This window comes from Anabas testudineus, chromosome 10 (assembly GCF_900324465.2).
Source record: "Anabas testudineus chromosome 10, fAnaTes1.2, whole genome shotgun sequence".
NCBI lineage: Eukaryota > Metazoa > Chordata > Actinopteri > Anabantiformes > Anabantidae > Anabas > Anabas testudineus.
The window spans coordinates 15643191-15663331 of record NC_046619.1 but is presented as its reverse complement, the minus strand read 5'-3'; the positions used below and the strand labels follow the sequence as shown (position 1 = coordinate 15663331).

The window sequence follows — 20141 nt, the reverse complement described above, 5'->3', positions numbered from 1 at the left end:
TTGTCAGTTTTTAATTTATTCAGTTATTACAACTGTGAAAACAAGCAGACAGGTTAACTGTACTCACATAAACCAACACATCAGACATTTAACAAAGATCACAGCTTACAGTTTCCATGTGAGGATTTTCTGACCACAGATGCAGCTTGTACTTGTAGAATAAGCTCCAAGTGTTGTATGAGCAAACAACATTGCAAGTATTGCTGAATACAGATGTATCACTACGGTGAGACTAGTATGAGCACCTAGCTACAGTTTGATGTTAATGCCTCTCTAATCCTTGTCGTTCATGAGTGAACTGTCTACAAAGCAGTAATAAGCTGCATATTCTGCAAGATTCCTTTAAAAGCCATGAAACAAAAATTGATTTTGCTGACAAAAACATTGTAAATTACATTTTATTTTATCATCAGGACATGATACTACAAAGCACTGTGCATAAATGAAACAAATATACCTCGATAAGTGGAATGGCAGGAGACAGAAAAATAAATTAAATCACTTATCCTAAAGCTCCTGAAGCTAAAGTACATTTCATGGCAAAGGAATGCAGAAACTACAGGTGATACCTGAAAGAGTCATTTATCGGTGTGTGTTGTAAATTTGTCGCACACAAGTATAAACACTAAAGTTACACTTGAGTGTGATTTGCTCTCAAGTCCAAGCAGATGACAATTTTTGACTTTTCCCCAAAATTAGTTTTTCATGCAAATTAGTGAGAGGCCTGAGGTTTCACAAGCTCATATCGTCCCACTTGTCCTTCCTGTAAAAGCTGACCTATGAGCTGGTCTTTGTGCACTTTGCGACTGACAACAAGGAACCGCTGCCTTCCCTGTCCGTATGATTTACTTCGCAGGCCGTATTTCTGAGATATTTGGTGGATCTGTTTGCGCTCATCATTGGTGAGATCGGTTGAGAAGCGAAGATCGTCCTGACGGTCTGAGCTGGCATAGTTACGAATGATGTCCTCAATATCACGCTTGCTGAGCTGGTTTCCGCTTTTGTCCATATCCATGCCCAGCCCTTCTCTGGAGAACTGCTCTTTTACTCTGATTGGTTCTGCAATGCCTTCCCCATCTCTTCCCAGACCACCACCCTTCCAGCCCATCTTGCGGAGCAGCTGATTTCCAATGTTATCTTCCTTTATTTCCTGTCTTGTGGCCTCCTCACCGGAGCGAGCCAGGATCTGGGATCGAGATATGGCGTCGCTGTGACCCTCCTTCCTAAGGTTGGATTTAACAACAGCCTGTGTCTGTCTCAATGTGGCCAGAGCTTCGTCTGCTGCAATGTGCTTCACTATTTTCTTTGGCCCGATTCCTGCTGCCACAAACTGTCCTTCCAAGTAAACTTCACACCTCCAGCGATGATCAGGCAGAACAGTGAACTTGTAATCAGCAGTCACTTTATTAAACTGAGCGGTGTCATTAATAATACAGATAGCATTGTCAGAATTTTCCAGAATAACCAGCTCACTCAGATGCTTCTTTTTGCCACCCTGTTGCCCAAAGCGTCCACCACAATCTGATCGATTATTTCCTCTGGAGTGTTGAGATTGTTGTTGCAGCAGCTGTTGTTGCTGCTGCTGCTGCTGCTGCTGCTGTTGTTGTTGTTGCTGCAACTGCTGCTGTCTTTGTGCTTGGTTCATGCGAAGTTTCCTCACTGCGTCTTCAGCCGCTGCATGTTTTGAGCCCTTTTTAGTGCCTGTTGCCTGTGCAACAAGCTCATCCTGCAGGAAAACACTGCACAGCCAAGCACTATTGGGGAGAAGGTCGAACTTATAGTCTATTTTCATGCGATTAAAAGCTGCAGAATTGTTGAGTATGCAGATGGCGTCATGAGCATTGTCTATAACTACAAACTCGGTCCAGTGTTTCCGCTTGTCAGGCTCATATTGGCCCTTAGAGCTGGGCGTTGGTTTATCCTCTGGGTTGCGAAGTGCAGGTAAAAAGGCCGGGGTTGGGCTGAGCGTCTGGCACACAACCATGTCATTGACTATTGAGTGTCTGTATTTGCGCTGCACAACACGAACCTCAACTGGTTTCAAGAACAGTTTTACAGCTTGCTCAGAGGCTCTGTCCCTCGCTCCATTTTTACTGCCCGAGTATCCAGTAGCCAGATACACACCCTGACATCTCAGTTCACAGGCATAACCGTCTGTGGGTACTTTCCTGTTCTTCGGTAGATCAGCCTGTGGAATATCCTTCAGATTAACATAAATATACTCAGGGTTGGTCTTGCAGGCCTGAATACTGCGGCTTAACATAAAGTTATAGTTTGGTGAGTCACTTCCAGTCATAAACATAGGGTCCCTAAAAGCAATAGCCAATGCAGATGCTACGTTTGCAATCAGCCTTTGCTTCTCATCTAAAGTTGACTGAGATATTGGAAGAGGCTGCGATGAAGAGCCCGACTGAGACATGGTAGAACTGCTTCTGCATGGGCTGTTGTACACTCTGCTGAACGGCCTGCTCGATGACGGCCGGTCCTGATGACTGTACCCCAAACCCTGATGTCCTGAATCCCAGCCTCCTGATCTACTCACTCCCCCATATCCATTGTACCTGTGGGGCTGAGAGTAAGTGTCTGAATTTCGAGAGCTGTGGGCTTCATATTTGGCTGTGTAGTCCTGCTGTGTTTTTACCATGAAGTTTGAAATGGACCCTCGTCCTCCATAGCCTAAACCACTTGTGCCACTTGAAATGTCTCTATCACGGTCTCTATCTCTATGGGAACCCCAAGAGTCAGAACTGTATGAGGACAGTCTGTCAAAAGCAGGCCTCAGAGAGGAGGAGCCCTGCGCTCTGCTCTGGCTGCCATAAGAAGAGTGTTCAGAGTCCCACTGTCTCACACTGTAAGACTCACTCCTCCTTCGCTCCTTATCGTTCTCCTTCTCATCCGCACCAGTTCCTCCGCTGCTTCCACCGCTGACAAAATGTACAGGCTCAAATCGAGGTCTCAAACCAAATTTTGAAACAGGCATTTTCCTCATGGGCTCGTCTCCTGCAATAAAATGACACAAAAAATAGTTTAAAAACTCTATTTTTAAATTATGCACAGAAATTATACAACTACAACAATCTAATTAACTGCAACTACTTGCTTCAAGTACCACTTCAAATTCTTTACTCAAGCTGAAGTGCAAAGCAGATGCAATATTAAATTTAATTTTAAAGGTGAAAGAAATGTCCAGCTACCACTAAACGGCAGTTTTGCACTTTTAAAAACAATGTTTGCACTGTTATATGCTGTGACTTGTGGCCACAAATATATTGCTAAATGGTATACTATGCAGTATTTTCATTTATGTTGACAAAGCAGAAATATTGTAATATACTGTCTCTATCATTATTGCCCACCAGTCATTTTAACATGAGGATTAAATGTGAAAAAACCCAGACTAATACTTACTGCCATCAGAAGAAGTAGGTCTCTTTTTTGCTTCAGAACTAGGACTTGGCTCAAAGGAGGGCATTTCGCCAGTGTCAGTCCCTTCTTCCATCACCTACACCGTCCAAATCAAATCCAGGCCATACCTGTTACTGAGGTCAAAGATGTAAGTCAGACAATAAACATCTGGATGAGACAAGTAGGCATAAACATCTGCAAATGATGAGTTAATACTCTATGTTGCCTATAGAGGCTCAAAAACATCCCCTGCAAAACCAACACCACCAGGCAGCACCATGCACTGACAGGAGCTTTGTGTCTGCACAAAACATTGTGTGGATATATATGATGATAAAAGGTGGATTTGGTGCCAACACGTAGTTTTGGCAGAGTGACGCAGTGGACTGTCAGAGTAACCAACACAAGCTAGCGTTAACACGTTTACAAGCTAAACATAACATTTAGCAAAGTCTACATGCGCGACTCGTTAGCAGTATCCATTTTTACCTTAAGGTGTAGCCTTTGGCCCGATTTCAATGTCTGTCCTTCAACTGAACAGGAGACAGTTTCCTTTATTTGTATGATTAGCCGGTTGTTATTATCGTGCTAGCCCCTTTCAGCTAGCTGCTCGCTTTTAGCATTAGCTAGCTAGCATCTAGCTAACCTAGCCTCACTTCACTTAAACAGTCTTCGCATGTAGTTTCAGATTCGGTCGTTAATGGGAACCACCATGCAGGTTTCTATCCTTTAAGGGGATCGTAGTAGTACAAAAGTAGTGGTACAAAATGCCGCGCTAACCTCCCTGGGAGGTACAGTCACCCATTCAACTGTAGCAGGAAGCATCCATTTTCTGGTCCAGCTACAGTAAAATCATGGCGCCTGTCACCAAACTGACCCAGAATGCTTTGCCGCCGGACAGATGAGGCCTTCACCTCAGTCACGTGGTGAATAAACCCCGCACTCACCTCAGTGCTCAAACAGTCACTGACAGGTGCATCGTGTGGAACCTAAACCTAATAATAGTAGAAATATGTTTTACCTGATTGTAGGCAAAGGTGCTGGTAGCAGCTTTTAAACCTTGGTTGATATGGTCACAGTGACATTATCACATCTTTCTTCTGCCCATAGTGTTCTGTACACTTTTCTTTTTGTCCTCTAAGCTTGAATGGACTGTGAGAATTTTCCAGGATCCATCAGAACCTAAAAGAAACACAAAATGACTTCAAATCAGGCTGTTTGAAGTTTTTTTTTGTTTCTATTTATGGTTGGGTTTTCTGTCCCTCTGGAACATTTTGTGTCACTTTTAGGTATTTTTTTCCCTCTTTGAGGCTATTTTGCATCTTTTAACTGTGATTTTCAAACAATTCACTTCATACGTCTTTTTAAAAATGCTTCTGCTCAGGCCCAAGTGTTGCCTGACACCGGTACGCCTGTTCAGTAATCCATCCATCTGAAGAAGTCAATAAATCTAATCTAATCATTTGCAAAGTAAATATAGCTGCAAAATCAAAGTAAAGAGTTTAAAAGTGCAACGTTTACCCCTGAAATGTGGGAAAATCTTTTCTGATTAAATATGGTTTTAATTCTAAGATAACATAAATAAAGCAGCTTGAATTAGACACAACGGCAAGTGTTGCTGCACCTTGAAAGAAGCATCATTATGAACAATATAGGGTAAACATGAGCTTAAGACACTGCAAATAAAATACAAAAACTTCTAATCTTTTTGTATTTTTTCATTTTTATTGAAAATGTACATCAATGGAATCAAACTAAAGTAAGATACTGAATCATTTGTAGTGTGGGAGAGTTTTCGACTGATACTAGAAAAATGTATGGCATTTTCTGACACCAAAATGTCACTTCACACTCAGAGTCACGTCCAAAGATCATAGGTAATAAACAATAAGTCTCCACTTCAATACACAAAATATATCCTTATAAATTATATAAATGAATGAGTATTTTAATACTCCTATCTGGGATTCAGTTCAACTCCATTTATACTAATATTTGGCAAAATGGGAGTTGAAATCATGGGACAGAGCAAATATACATTAATAATATGCACCATTTTGCAGATAACAGCAATGAAGTTAAACAGCAAAACTCAGTTATTAGGGGATAAAAACAAGCAGGTCAAAGATCACAGCAGTAATAAAAGAAAAAGATGCATGCAAAATATAGAAGAGCAAGGTGAATCTTAAAGCACAATGTGTAATAAAAGGCCATGCCATGTGACCTCCATGGTATTCAACAGTGACATGTAAACATGGGTATAAATATTGCTTTGGCTTTTGCATGATTGTGATTTTAATTCAATATTCCCATTTAATTTTGATGTTCAGAAAACCTGCAGGCAGGAAGAATTAACAAAACAAAACAACCCCCAATCCCCAAACACCCTATACTTCAAAACACAGTATAGTAAGCAAGCCTTAATGCTTCAGCAGCGTTTGATTCTGATTTCTAGTTTGTATTAACAACCTGTTGATGACATGAGTGCATAGTGCAGGTTACTGCTATTTTATTTCAAGTAAAGATCAAATGGTTTCACTATAAGTCCTGTAAATGTATGAACTCCCACTGATGACTATATACATTAAGACATATTAGCAGATTTAAACATGAGCCTGGTTCATATCCTGCCTGGGTCTAGAGCTTCATTAGGTCGTCAGAAATACCATGCGAGTCCACATAAGGCCATATTCAACAAAACAAGATGCAAAGGGTAGAATAAAAAAGGTTGATCGAGCAAGAAAAACAGGTAGAGGTAAAGGTTGCTTAGTTCTTGTTGAAGCTGCAATCCCCTCTTCAGGTGGTCAAGACAGATTAAAAGAAGCTAAAGAGACAAAGAGAAAGAAAGCCAGCAGTTAGCAGAGTTGGCAAAGCAGAAACACTTACAAAAAACAGATTTAAAAGCTCATCTGCTGACAGGGAGAAGAGAGATTTTTTAGTTTCAATATCACTATTGCAAAATGCAGGTGGTAAAATCCCTGTGATTATCCAGTCATTCAAACAACACAATAAGTGTGACTAACTGTACCCACGGACAATCCTGTGTTACCGACTGTGGTTCATTTCAGTCAGCCAAAATGTAAATGTGCTTTCCAAACCATAATAAACTAATAGGTGTGTGTGGGTATCTATGTACTCTACATCACAAAAGAAGTGGAAAATGTGTTAGTCACAGCAAAAAAAATAAAATAAAAAAAAGATTCACATGAGCATAAGCTGAGGCAATAAAGCAAGAATTAAAACAGCTTAAGGTGATGTTAGAGCAGCAGTGACACACAAATATGCTTTAACCCATATTATAGCAGAGCAGGTAATGATTAAGAAACCCTGAAGGATGGGGTCCACATGGCCTCTGGTCACAACTGAGGTAACTCAGTACCCACATAGGCCGGTCCCTCAGAAAAGCTTGAGGGCCTACTCAGTGCAGAGCCAGGGATTGCTGCAAAGGAAAGTGACACCACATAGACGAGTGAGCTGATGGTTAAGAGGGGGAATGGCTCTGGTTCCGATTGTATTTTGAGTGTTTTATGGGCTCCGACACGTTCAACCCAGAAACAAACTAAAAATGCAACCTTGAAGTAACTGAGGAAGTACCCTTCTGCTTCTACAGCTGAAGATTTTAAATTGTTAAGACCTGAAACCAACACATATTTCCAAAGAGGGGAAGTGTCATGCAAACAAAACCAATGCCTTCAAAATTCATTCACAGTAATTTATCACATTTTCAAACAACCATATAAAAAAAATCCCCTAATGAGATTCAGTAAACGTTCAACTGATCTCCTTATAACAAGAATATCTATCATACACAATGACTGTGGCCAGAGTTGAAATATTTGGTGAAAAATTGGCCTTTATTATATTTTGAGATTTTTTTTTCTTTTTTACTCATAATACAAACAACACTTGGTCCCTGCAGGACAATGGACATCATGATGAATGACTTAAATGTGCCTTCACAATCAGTAAAATAAAAAGAAAGTTACAATTGCACTGATAACATTAATATAAACTTTAAAAACATCACATTTGTGTGTAATAGGGAAAAAAGTGCAAATGTGAAAGCTAATACAACTATGCATACAAATGACAATGAATGAGGTATGACAGAAGTGGCAAAGAGGTTAGGCTCATGTCTACTCATGCATCAGACTGAAGTGAAACAGCATCAGCACAGGGACAAAAACAAATAGAAAATGAATTCACTTTCCAATTCACGTTTTTTGTCTGCATGGTACAAAGTTTGCTTGTATGTACCATAGTACACAGCTGTTGAAAACTTAGAAGTATGTTTGGTTTTTTTTTCCCCAACTAGCTGCTGTTATATTGAGTGTGAGCATCACCCCTTAACCTCAAGATGGATCAATCTCATCTCAAATGTCTTAGTTTTCTCTTCTGTGGTATGTGCAGATTGTATTCTACGCACAAACACTCAGGTCCCACTGTTTGATGCATATTTCCCTTTAGCCTCAATACATTTCTGCCCATCACAACAGTAGTCATGTATGTTAATTTTTAAAAAAGCTCACTTCATCATGCAAAGAATCACTGAATAAAAAACTAAATATGGAATGCATTATTTGTAAATTGGTATAAAAACACAAGCTGAATAACTGCTTGTATAAGCCATGTAACACAGCAGCATCACTCAGCAAAAAAAAAAAAAAAAAAGTGATGTCAAACTGATAGCAATGCCCAGCATCTTCCGCAGAGCAGGGAGGGCATGTGGAGGGTTGGATTACGGGGATTGGGTGAGGGTGGGGAAGGGGTACTCTAAAGGATGATGGGGTGGAAACTCATTCACAGCAGGATGGCCACAAGGGAGCACTTTTTCTACAGGGATCCTAAGCTGGAAATGAGAGAGAAGGGCTGTTATTGCTGTCTTTTAGTTAAAAACATCATTACGACACACACAGTTTCACATTGGTAACATCACAGGACATTAGTGACCAGATAGTATTCAGAGGAAGTCATGCTTTCGAGGCAACTCAAAAAGGTTCATGTGTGCAAAGGTGAGGGTGCAGGTACAGTTGTCTGCTCGTTGGAATCAGAACAATACATGTTTTATTTGTTTTTACAGGTTGTGCCTAAACCCGAGCTTTAAACAATGTCCGACTGTCTCAATATCATAAAACAGCAGCTTGTTCTCATCTGTTTTAACAGACTTAGCTGCTTGAGGAGTTTCCAGATTGCAGGGCAGATGTCTTCATTCTCAACAACATCCCCCTCTGTAGATTTGACTTTTGTATCCACTCGAGAGGGATGGGTGGGGATGGGGGTTGTCATATGGCTGCGAGATCAACAAAACATGTCATCTCTAAACAGAGATGGACCCTGAGGCCGTTTGCTGCTCTGTTGTGACCCGTTAGTCTCAGTTCAGCCTTGAATGGCTCTTTGTGCAAGCACAGGGCTGGGTGGGGAAGGACTTGAGAGAACCACAAAAAGGAGACTGTTGTGGATTTAGCGAGGCAGATGGGGCAGTATATCAAAGGGGTGTGTGGGGATCTAATAAACTGGTTGATTTAGGAACTGCCACAGGGATGGTAAACGCGGTCAGCTCAGTGCTACAGGCCTGCAATAACATACCCATTTCTATTGTAAATGTGACTATAGCTGCTTTCGTACATGCACTGACACCCTGAACTTGTGGGCTATGAAAACGCAACTATCTGAGTTATTCAGTTCAGAGACTACCCAGACTTAATCCTGCAAGTGAGGTAGTACAGTCTGTCTATTGTCCGTGTGAGGCCAGGTGTGAGCACAGAAGGTAATAGTCTGGAGTGTTAACCGCGAGTAAGAGGGCATTTCCTTACAACTGGTCCGCTCAGCTCAACAGCAGAAAGCTTAGGAGTTAACAACCAACTTTATGTTGTTGGATCACACCATTTAGTGTAATTTCTAATTATGTACAATTATCTGCAGATTATTTTCTCTATTAATCAATACAAATCTATAAATATCAGAAATTTGAATTCACCATATTGCCACACAATATAATAGAAACCAAATTAAGACTCAACTGCCTTGTTACCCAAGCAGTCAAAACCCCAAATATTAAAATAATCTGAGAATCTGGAGTGAAATGTTTTACACTAAAAAATACTTCTAAAAATTCTTCTAAAATCACTAAAAATTTTCTCTTTGAAGCAAAAACCGTTGCATTTCTAAGATAAAGAGCATCCATTCACTTGTTTAAATGTTTTTCAGTACAATGAAGCTTGTGCTGAAAGCAGCACTGTGTCTAGCTCACATCGTTAAATATTGTTTTTATCTTTTGTAATGTGTACATTAAGATTTGTATGCAGCCATAACATTTGTGTCTAACGCATCCTTTATATCTTTTGTTTTTTAACTGATGGTGGTGAAACCCAAGAAGGAGTCTTACCAGAAAAGGTGCCTCATGCAGCATGCATCAAGGGTGGGGAGGAGTTAACTGGAAAACATTATGGATGCAACATAGGTGACACATGCACTCACAAGACAGATTCACATCAACACAACGAGCATTAATCAATAACTGTGTCTCCTGGGGACTGAAGAAAACACTGACTTTGGCCTGAAGGTTAAATAAAGATAAATAAATGCAAGACCCATACAGTCGGTTTTAATCAGTGACCCACAGACAAAGGTAAAGTTGCACAGCTGCAACACTTGGAAGAGATATTTTCCAGGCATATCTCATACAGAGAAGAAGTGGCTGTGAAGACAATAAATGAACAGGATAGAAAACAAAGTAACAAGAACCTTCTCAGTGCAAGTGTCGTCTTCCTTTTTTTAACAGGCACGGAGTCACATCAGCTTCAACACACAATCAGGAGTTGATTACCAACATGAAAGGACCACAGAACACTGAAGCCATAGATGAACACATATGGCTACAAAGACAGACTCAAGATTTCATTAAAACAAATAAAACCTATTTGCATACACTGGAAAAAAAACAATCTATGTAAGAAACTCAACATCAATGTGTACAGATGCATTAAAACTATCACTGAGGATATTGCACAATGGTTTCTATGACGCAATCGAAACAACTGCATAAAAAAATGTGATCTGAAAAAAATTTACTTCATTTATCAGCTGCTTTTGTGCAATAATATTTACATTCATTATCTGTTTTGCTTGAGCCATCAGAAAGATTGAATAGCAGAGTGAAGATTTCTAACTGGAATTCACTCATCAATCACCGTTAGCAGTTGGCCATCTTTCAACTATTTAGATGAGGACACTGTCATTTTCACAAGTCTCTTCCCCTCTCTGCTCCTCTCCTTTTTCCACATTGGTGACATATTATGAATTCTGGTCTTTCTTTGCATAGTGCAAGCTATGTTCATTGCTCTTCTATAGGGGGTAAATTGCAGCATTCATTTGCCTTTCAAAAATAAAGAGCAAAGTGGTAGTGAGATCATATCTATACTTAATCAGGGCTTTGATCCATTTCATGTGTTAAACTAATCTCAAGAGGATCATTAACCAGAGGTAAACCAATCAGTTATATTAATGGGACAGAACTAAATGTACTTCTGTCTGCAGCACATTTCAAAATAGTGGACTGAAAGATCCAGGAGTTCCCAGTTTTTCACAACACAGCTACACAATTTGCTGGTAAGAAACAAAATCTATACAAAAGACAGTTTCCAGAAACTAATTTGGCAAATGATCCTGAAATGTCAGTGTAATAATTTCTTGTTCCACGCAGGTTCATAGTATCCTGGCTGGTGATCTTCTGCACCTGTGGTACAAGGACAAAGACACAGGGGAAAGAGAACAATACTTACTTTTTCCTCTCTTTGTCCCTCTTGAGTGTGGTAGAGCCCCCTGCCTGCTGAGCTTGGTTCTGCAAGAGCTCGGCAGCAGTCTTTTTCTGTTTGAACGTGTTGAGCTCATCATCCAGGGACTTTTTCTTCTCCTCCAGTTTCTTTTTCTCGTCCTGGTGAAGTTTCTTCAAACGGTCAAACTTCTCATGCAGCTATGTAGCCATGATAAAAGAAGAAGTCATTTTGTATTAATCAAGACATGAGTAGAAGCTTAAAACTTAGCAGTAAACATGATGTTAAAGGGTAGGGTAGGGTCCATGTGCAGTAATCATACCTCTTTTTCTGCTTCTTTAAGTTCAGACTCCTTCTCTTTAACTCGTTGGACGAACATTTGCCTCATTTCTTCTTCTTTCTTCTGTAGCTCACCCATAAACTCATTCCTCTTAGCTTCATATGTCTCTTGCAGACTGACAGAGGAATGAAGAAAGGCAACAAAATTAAAGAAAACATTAAACTGAACCACACAGCAGATACAGAGAAAAACTGAAACTGCTGCAAGCTAGCTAAAGGATTAAGGGTTAAATGGAAATCAAAGAAACACAAAATCTCAGTTTTCATACCTAAAGGGCTTGCTGTCAGGGTCTGTGTCCTTAAAACCCATCTCCTCCAGTTTGCAGCGGCGGTAGAGCTCATAATGGCGCGTGTGAGTCTGCTCTCTCAGATCTTCCATGTTCACTCTGATCAGCATTTCTCGCAGCTTGACAAAGTCACAGTGATTCTCATTTTCCACTGTGAGAGACACATGGATGTTTTACTCAGCACATCAGATGTTATACTCTAATCTAATGTATTATATCATAGTTCCAATCGGACTAAATTGAGCTACCCACCACACTCCTGCTGACTGTGTGACATTATCCGAGTAAACATTAGTGCACACAGTCTGTGGTGAACCCAATATCAGATAGCCTGCAGCCAGTAACGTTATATATTACAGTCCGTGAGCGTCAGGACAGTGATGCTTACAGACTGCAATGCATTGTAATGGCTGTAATACAGCACATTGAACAACTAACAAAATATTGACTGTGATATTAAAGTGGTGACTTTTAACTTTAGGAATGTTTGAGGGCTCATATTCACACTGAGTGCACATTGTGAAAAATGTACTCTTATTTAGCCTGGGTGGGTGTCAAGTATAAGAAGTGCTATAATTTCCACACAACTCATTGGATATGGATGTAAAACCTGCTGAAAATGTATCAAATAACTTATGAGCAGATCAATGTAACTCCTACAAGCAAGTATTATAACTCCTATTTGTAATCCAAATGTCAGTGACACAAACTGCTACATGTCTATGAGCTGCTACAGCTTCAACATACAGTGTAACAGCAGAGAAAGTGTTGCAGCTAAATGAGGTTACATAACTGGTTATCAACTAGTTTACAGCAGCTGTTGGAGCTGATGAGAAATATGGGGACAGGGAGTGAGAGCTGCTACAGCTCTGATGAGAGGAGCATGTGCTCATTTCCTGTGCAGGATGTGGCCGAGGCTTACCCTGCACCGTCCCCCAGGGGTACTGCCGGGCCTTCACCATCTTGTTCCCAATCTTAACTTCCTCTGTGCTCCCCACCACAGCAAACGGCAAATGGCTCTGTTGAGCAGAAAGAAAGTCAACATCTATATACTGAGAAACATATCTGAGAGCACTGTGGATTCGTTAGATACGCACATATAAAAACATACTCCTTTGTAGAGGAAAATAAGGCACTATAATAGATCAGGACCAAGTGAGCATTGGCTCATCTGTCAGTGGACTCAGGCCCTTTCCCACACAGCAGGCTTCCTTCAGAGTGAGGTGTCCGATTGTGCTGCTCTGAATACACCCTGCATAGGATCATTTCCTGTCACAGACGATGCCATTCCTTATTCAAAATCATGTTGTTATGGTGGTAACAAACAATTGGTGCATCAGGTCATTTACTTTAGCTTAAAACAGGATTTCAATCTTAAAAACATAACCTCATGATTGTTATGAATGTACCGCTATATAATAAAATAATCATGACATACTTAGTGATCCCTTTAGGGAAACTGTTGTAACTGTGTAAGTACTACTATAATCAGGAGGAAACAGGAATCGTACATTGACCCTGAAGTTTGTAAATGACTGTTCTACCAACCAACTTTCTGCCGCCATAGACATAGTATGTATAAAAGCCGGTTGTGACTCTTACGTTCATGGTAGAGTTGATCTCTGCAACTGACTCGTCATCAGTAGGGAACTGGTAGATCTGCACTCCATTGCTGACCAACTCGCTGGTGATTTTGATTTTGAACTTGGCCAGTTCACTCTTGGAGATGGCATCTGACTTGGCAATGATTGGGATAATATTAACCTGCAGTTGAAAAAGGAGAAGAGATATGATGTAGGCTGACATAATGACAAGCTGTGGACAAAACTTTAGAGAATCTGTGGGAAGCTGCCAGTGGCAACTTTACTTCACCTCCATTTCTATATTCACAACTACAAAAGTTGGGGTACTTTAATAAAATAGCCAAATGTTAAACACATCATGAAATAAATAATACTCGTTAGATAGAACAACAACCTATGTAGCAGATCAGGTATGAAAAAAAAAAGTAAATGCATCAAACGGAACAAGAGGCTTCTAGATCCCGCTCTATAACAATTAAAAGCTCTCCACTATGGTGTTAAGAGTCAGACTCAAATAGTTGAAACAAGATTTAGGCCAACTATGTTATCTAATCAGAAAAAATGAATTACAGAGATAGGGAGGAGGAAAAACAGGCAGGGTCATTCTATATACACATACACACAACTGGCTGATGAAAAATGACACTCACACTCCCACACAACTATTTTCTCTATGCCATGTTGCCTACACAATCCCAAATAATTTATTCTGTAAATGTGGGCCCCTTTAACTACTAGTTAAGGAAGCTGAGGGTCATGTGAACAAAAAAATTTAGCGTATCCCTCAGTCTGGTGAGAATCTTGCTTAGGGACACTTGAGCAGAGTATCGTTTTAACCGCTCCCTCTAGGTGAATGCCTTAACAGACTAAGCTCTGCTCTGGATCACACAGTTGTGAGCGCTAGCTGAAAGACACAGCTGCTCTGGCAAACACTGAGTCAACTCTTTGTACAGATGCCAGGAGGTCCATGTAAATGAGCTATCGTGGAAAAGACTGCACAAAAAAAACGAGACAGCAGTCACTGAGCCGAGTGCATTTTACAGCTGACCTACAACGAAGCTTTAACAAGACCGGAGCCAATTTGCTCACAGGGAGATGGCCTGGAAAAGGTTTATTACCCATGACTAGAGTGGTTGGATCAAAAGCTGCAGGCAATGATGCAGTCTAGGATTTACCTACAGTGTATCAGTATTATCAGTGCTACAGTAATCCTATAGCTTCAGTAACATACTTTACAACTTTCCTTTTCACTTTATGCTCAAAATAACTGCAGCTATCATGGCTATTAATTCTGTAAATCCTGCTCAACTGTAAATAAACTGTATAAATAGACACTAAGTGGTATTGATCTGCATATGAACTGAAAACTGAAAGTGGATCTGCGAATAAATCTTCCTCTAGCATCAACATCAACAAAAACAAGTTCCACTGGAAACTCTGACAGATAAATAATGCTTCTGGATGATGACATTAGTTTGATAAAATTAAGTTCACCTTGCTATCGAGTTTCTTCATAGTCACCAAGTCCAAGGATTTGAGCGAGTGTCCTGTGGGAGCGATGAAGTACAGGCATGCATGGATGCGGGTATCATGGTAACTGTGCAATGTGCGCTTGATTTTCAGTTCCTCCTGTAAATAGGCTTCGAATTGGGCATCAATAAACTCCACAATGGACTTGTAGCTGTCAGAAAATAAAAAAAACATACAATTAATGAACATTTGTTAACCCGTTAAGAATAGTGTTTATGCAGACATTTGCATCTGTGCATGCATGTGAAGGTTTGCAGTTACAGCTTATCAATACCTGTATTATTTGCAAAATGTGCAACACGAGCTGAAACATAATCACTACTATAAACTAAGGTATCATGAAACATCTCCTAGTTAACCTTAGGTATTTGCACTTTGTTGACCATTTGAGAGCAACCTTCTGGTAAACACCATTAATATTTAATAACAACAGAATAGTATTCATCAGTTTTGGTCTTTGTGATGACAGACTGTCTCATCTGGGGAGAGGTTCAGTTACACACATTCGAGAAGTCTTAGTTTGAGTGTAATGGCTCTCCAAATTCCGTTGGCTGTGGATGATGAGCAGTAATATAGTAATGATTATAACATTATCTGAAAAGTGCTATATGAAATGTACATAAGGAAAAAGTTGGACTCCACAGAAAAAACAGCTAGCATCAAAGTCATCAACCCTTTCCAAAATAATCATGAAAAGGCACAAATGCAGACAAAAGTGTGTAAAACGCAGTACTTCCATGTTATTTCCTGATTAACAGTTTCATAATGTATAAGGTGTATAATCAACTAAACTGCAGCCTTTACATTACAGAGAGACTCACATACCATCATTTCCCCTTTAAATATACCCCAGGTGCAGAGTTACCAATTGCATTGTGGACGTCAAGCTTGGCAACAATATCTTGTGTTTAAAGCAAACTTTCAAACTCTAGTATAAACTAGTATAGCACCTAACATCTAAGACCACAAAAAGCCTGAGTGCTCTGCCAGGAAAGAAAGCATCTATACATCTATCTGTACACTTGATTTCAGTTTTTCAAGGTGATACTGTGAAACTACATGAAGTTGAGACTTGACTCCACATCCTAAGGGCATATTTGCAGTATCGGGACTGACTGAAACATGAGCATTAAAAAACTGTTCACAGTGGCAAAGTATACAATAAACCAGTTTGGTCCAGACATTTTTACCTGTCCTCTTTATTTATCTGGTCTCCAAAGCCCACAGTGTTGACAACTGTGAGTTTGAGGCGCACATTACTCTCCTGGAGTTCATAGGTGTTGGACTTCAGCGTGACTCCCGGCTGGTTGTGCTGGGTGGGTTCACCCTCAAACTTGGTGTTGAACAACGTGTCCATGAGGGTGGACTTCCCCAGACCCGTCTCCCCTGGACAACACAGAAAAAAAACTGTTAATGGGATCTCTCATGTAAATCAATGAAGTTGTGTCCTTTGTATTAGACGGTGTCCATGTCATTTTATCCTACATAACAAAAATTTTATCATAATCTTCTCATCTTTTGATACATTCATAAGACACACATTTAATGAAAAACAATGGCTATAAAAAATATGTCTAAATGCTTAAAAGAATATATGACTTTAAAATCAATGGAGACAGTAACACAGCAGAAGTAATTGCTTATTTACTGATGTATTCTGACATCCCTTTACTGTTGGAGGCTGTCAGATGACTCAGATACACAGCTCCCTCTGTAAGACAAGCTATTTTTATTCTTCACAACCTGACCTACAGTCTAAGCACGTTAGCCCATTTTTGTAGGCTATCTCTCTGTGTTCCAAATTTGCAATCTTTCCCTTAACATACAAACTAAGTGATGCATTAAAAGGTCCTGCTGCCAGTGCCTGAGAAAAGTTCAAGTTACTATAGAGAATTTTGTCATGCAGAATGCAATTTGGCACCTTGTTTTAAGAAGATCAAGGCCCACAGTGATCATGACAATACAGGCTACTTTCCTAATAAGCAATGCTTGAACTAATCTGCACATCTCTACCAAATCTTCTGAAAGACAAAAATAACAAAAAGACCCTGCACAAGTGTCAGACTGTCAGTTTAGACCACAACCAAATTATAAAAGATCACATGTTCTTGCCTCAAGTAATGCCTGTGCTACTCTGCACATGCGAGTGGTACATGTGAGTCACACAGCAGCATTTACAGTTTGCAGCAAGAGATTGTGTTAGTCTCCTCATCTTTGCTTACATATTGTAAAGTGCTAATCTTTGTGTAGTGTGTTCATGAAATCAGGTTATTTATCAACAATATAAAGAAAGCGTGATATAACATTTATTTAAATATACAAAATGTTTGCCCCTATCCAATTTCCCCTTCTACGCAAATATTAATTAGGACTTTAAATTTAAAAAAGAGGAAATTAAAAACCATGCTTACAGTAGCATACAAAACAGAAACTGTCAACATTTGCTACTGCTCTCCAGCTACTAGTAAATGTTCTGCACAAAGCTAACCTATTAGCATTCAAAGGGATTTATATTGCTTCTCATTCACCCATTTACACAAACATACATACATGATGTGTATGTATGACTTAGCTAGGTGTACCTTGCTAAAACTGCCTACAAACTGAAGGTATGCGAGTAAACAAATCTGGCATTTGTTGGACCTGAAAAGACATTATTTCCCTGAATAGTTCACCAATTGTACAGCAAAATATCTTTCTAACACCTACTGCAAATGGATTGTATTCTATATAAAAGGATAATTAAATTAATACATAAGATTGTTAGTGGTGACGCTGATGAATGATGGTATATTAAAATTAAAGATTGGAATTTAATATGTGACCGCTGACATTTCTGAATATCAGATCTGGAGAGTGAAGAGCATCTTACTCATTATGTTAACCGCTGGCCCAAAGGAATCTAAGCAATTCAAATACTGAGCACACTGCTTTACAACTTGTGGAAAAGCCTGACTTTCACTGAAGCAAATAAGTGGTCTTTTAGCCTGAGGGGGAAAGAGAGAAAAAGCACTTTCACACATGACACACTCACCAACACAGAGGATGTTAAAGCAGAATCCATGGTTAACAGACTTGTTGACCAGCTGGTCAGGCATACTGTCAAAGCCAACATGGCCTGACAGAGGAACAGCACGAGCACCTTCACCCTAAAAACAAAAGATATTAACATCAAGAGTTTGAATGCAGAAATGTTTATAATTTGCCTTATTAAAGCACTTTCTTCCACACTCATAAACTTGCACAGGATTTCCTCTCATATGCCATAATTTAATTTACATCTAAAATTGTTGTTCTGTGGAAAAAAATAAAAACTCTTACACTAGACATGATTTCCATCTTGTTTAATCATGCTCAAACTGACTTCAGGTGCAGTTTCACTCACTTCCTGTTTCCTGTGCTGTAACTTTATTCTACAGTCGAGACAGTTCAAAACCACAATGTACATATATGGAAAGGTATCCGTGTTCATTTTAGCTTAGCAGTAAAAACAAAGGGCTTTGATAAGCATTTTTTTAAAGGCTGATTGGTTTGAAATGACAAAAATAGTCAAATAAGAGCTGAAGAGTCGGTCTAATTGACTCTGTGTGTTTCTGTGGTGTCACTTTAGGCCTATTGCGCTTCCTTTCATTCCAATATTATGCTGTTTTTACACAGTGTATCCGAGTGAGAATTAAGTATAAAAGCACTGTTGTTACGTGTGTGTTTGTGTGCGTGTGTGGGCGTCTGGCTAGTGGTGAGCATCTCCATCTCTGCGAATCCCATTTCTGGGGCTATGTCTGCGTTACGAGGTGAAGGAAAGCAAAGAATTTAGATTATATAGCAAAACCAGCTAAATCTCGTCCAACTGGCCATCATGTGGCTTAACATAACAGTGTTGCTCTCCAGTGTGGTGAAGGCTTTGCGAGAAAAACATTCCATGTGGGGGTCAATTTAAAACAGCCAGACAAGCTGATGGTACTAAACAGTTGTGGATTATTTGGATAGTTGAAACTCAGTTTAAACAGCTGAGGGACTATTTGGAAAACTGGGGGTAACGTGAAAGGGCAAACAGTCTTTTCCTCTTTCGTTGCAAGTGCCACATTCCTAAAACCATCCCAGATTGTCAGGACACTCAGCCAAGTTACACACTGCGGGGTTTCATTCAATGAGCCGCAAAAGGATATCAAACTGCAAAACCTCGCTATTCTGAGCACCCTCCCTGGGTGTAGTGGCTTCCCTTTCTGCCCCCCAAAACAAACAAAAAAACAGACCAACTTTTCACACGCTTTTCAAATTGCACGTCCAAATGCCTATAAATAGCTAAAAATCTGTTTCAGCCAGATTTTCTTTGCATATCAGACAACGCCCGACTGAAGTTAACGGGACTTGTCGGGACCAACATAACGGAAATGAACACCGTAGCTGTGCTGAAACGGGGGCGTTCAGAATGAATGGCCTACCGACGGCTCTGTAATGGGTTATCGTTTTAACGTGAGGCTCTAACACACATTATATAACACGTTCAAGCACACGAAGCACGATTTCGTTTGAATTAACAGCTACGTTTGAGCTAACGTTGCTTTAACAATACAATCACAGGAAATCTGCAGGCGTTAGCTAGCTTACAGAAAACGCATATAACGTTAAGGGAGTGGATTTATTTTAAATAAAAGCTACAACTGGGCAATCTCGGTTCATCCCTTTAAGCTTTTTTGAAACGATTCCACACGCACGATCAGATTTAAGCTAGTTTAGCTGTGAATTTTGGACGGAGAGTGGGTGATGATTAACTAGCAACGACTCCAGACTACATCCTCCCGCGAAACGCTAAAACGTACGTTTAGATAGTTCCATAATGAATGTATGATAAGGGCGATAATAAGGTGTAGAGTGAATACTCACCGCTTGCCTTGCTATCTCAGTTGACGCCATGGCGGTAGCTGCTAGCTGGATGAGACCTGTGCCGCTGCCTGCGCTTCGCAAACGAACTCCGAAACAACCGTTGAGGTTACACCGAAAAATGGCCTACTACGGATGTACCACTGCTCAACAGGCTGTTGTAGCTCAAATTGAGTTGGCTATTTTAGTTACTCTACCCATACGGGAGGGCGTTTAGCAAATATTTAATACTACTAGGTAATACTGATAAATGATGTCAAAAAATATCACCACGCATGTGTTTAAATAATAATGTGGAGGTGAGTACAAGCCCTAAGCTCCCCCCACAGGATTTGCTCATGGTT

At 40.0% G+C, this 20141-nt stretch overlaps 2 protein-coding genes across 7 annotated transcripts; both read right to left on the bottom strand.

Moving 5' to 3' along the window:
- Positions 1 to 4: 4 nt before the first annotated feature.
- nkrf (NFKB repressing factor) lies at positions 5 to 4266 on the bottom strand. Of its 2 annotated transcripts, none has more exons than XM_026358411.1 (3): positions 3895 to 4266; positions 3409 to 3539; positions 5 to 3000 (listed from the first exon to the last, which is right to left on the bottom strand). In XM_026358411.1, the coding sequence occupies exons 2-3, from the start codon at positions 3497 to 3499 to the stop codon at positions 713 to 715; spliced, it is 2379 nt and encodes a 792-aa protein (XP_026214196.1). In that variant the 5' UTR covers positions 3500 to 3539; positions 3895 to 4266; the 3' UTR covers positions 5 to 712. The 2 variants fall into 2 exon arrangements, with proteins under 2 accessions (XP_026214196.1, XP_026214197.1); XM_026358412.1 differs by having other exon boundaries at positions 4186 to 4265.
- Positions 4267 to 5149: 883 nt separating this feature from the next.
- sept6 (septin 6) lies at positions 5150 to 19830 on the bottom strand. Of its 5 annotated transcripts, XR_003298689.1 has the most exons (12): positions 19801 to 19830; positions 17951 to 18065; positions 16107 to 16302; positions 14881 to 15067; positions 13406 to 13567; positions 12726 to 12822; positions 11786 to 11954; positions 11500 to 11632; positions 11187 to 11377; positions 10150 to 10203; positions 9791 to 9838; positions 7104 to 8254 (listed from the first exon to the last, which is right to left on the bottom strand). XR_003298689.1 is itself a non-coding variant. In XM_026357672.1 (11 exons), the coding sequence occupies exons 1-10, from the start codon at positions 19828 to 19830 to the stop codon at positions 9835 to 9837; spliced, it is 1284 nt and encodes a 427-aa protein (XP_026213457.1). In that variant the 3' UTR covers positions 7104 to 8254; positions 9791 to 9834. The 5 variants fall into 5 exon arrangements, 3 of the variants coding, with proteins under 3 accessions (XP_026213456.1, XP_026213455.1, XP_026213457.1); XR_003298690.1 differs by lacking the exon at positions 9791 to 9838; XM_026357672.1 differs by lacking the exon at positions 10150 to 10203.
- Between the last annotated feature and the right edge of the window lie 311 nt (positions 19831 to 20141).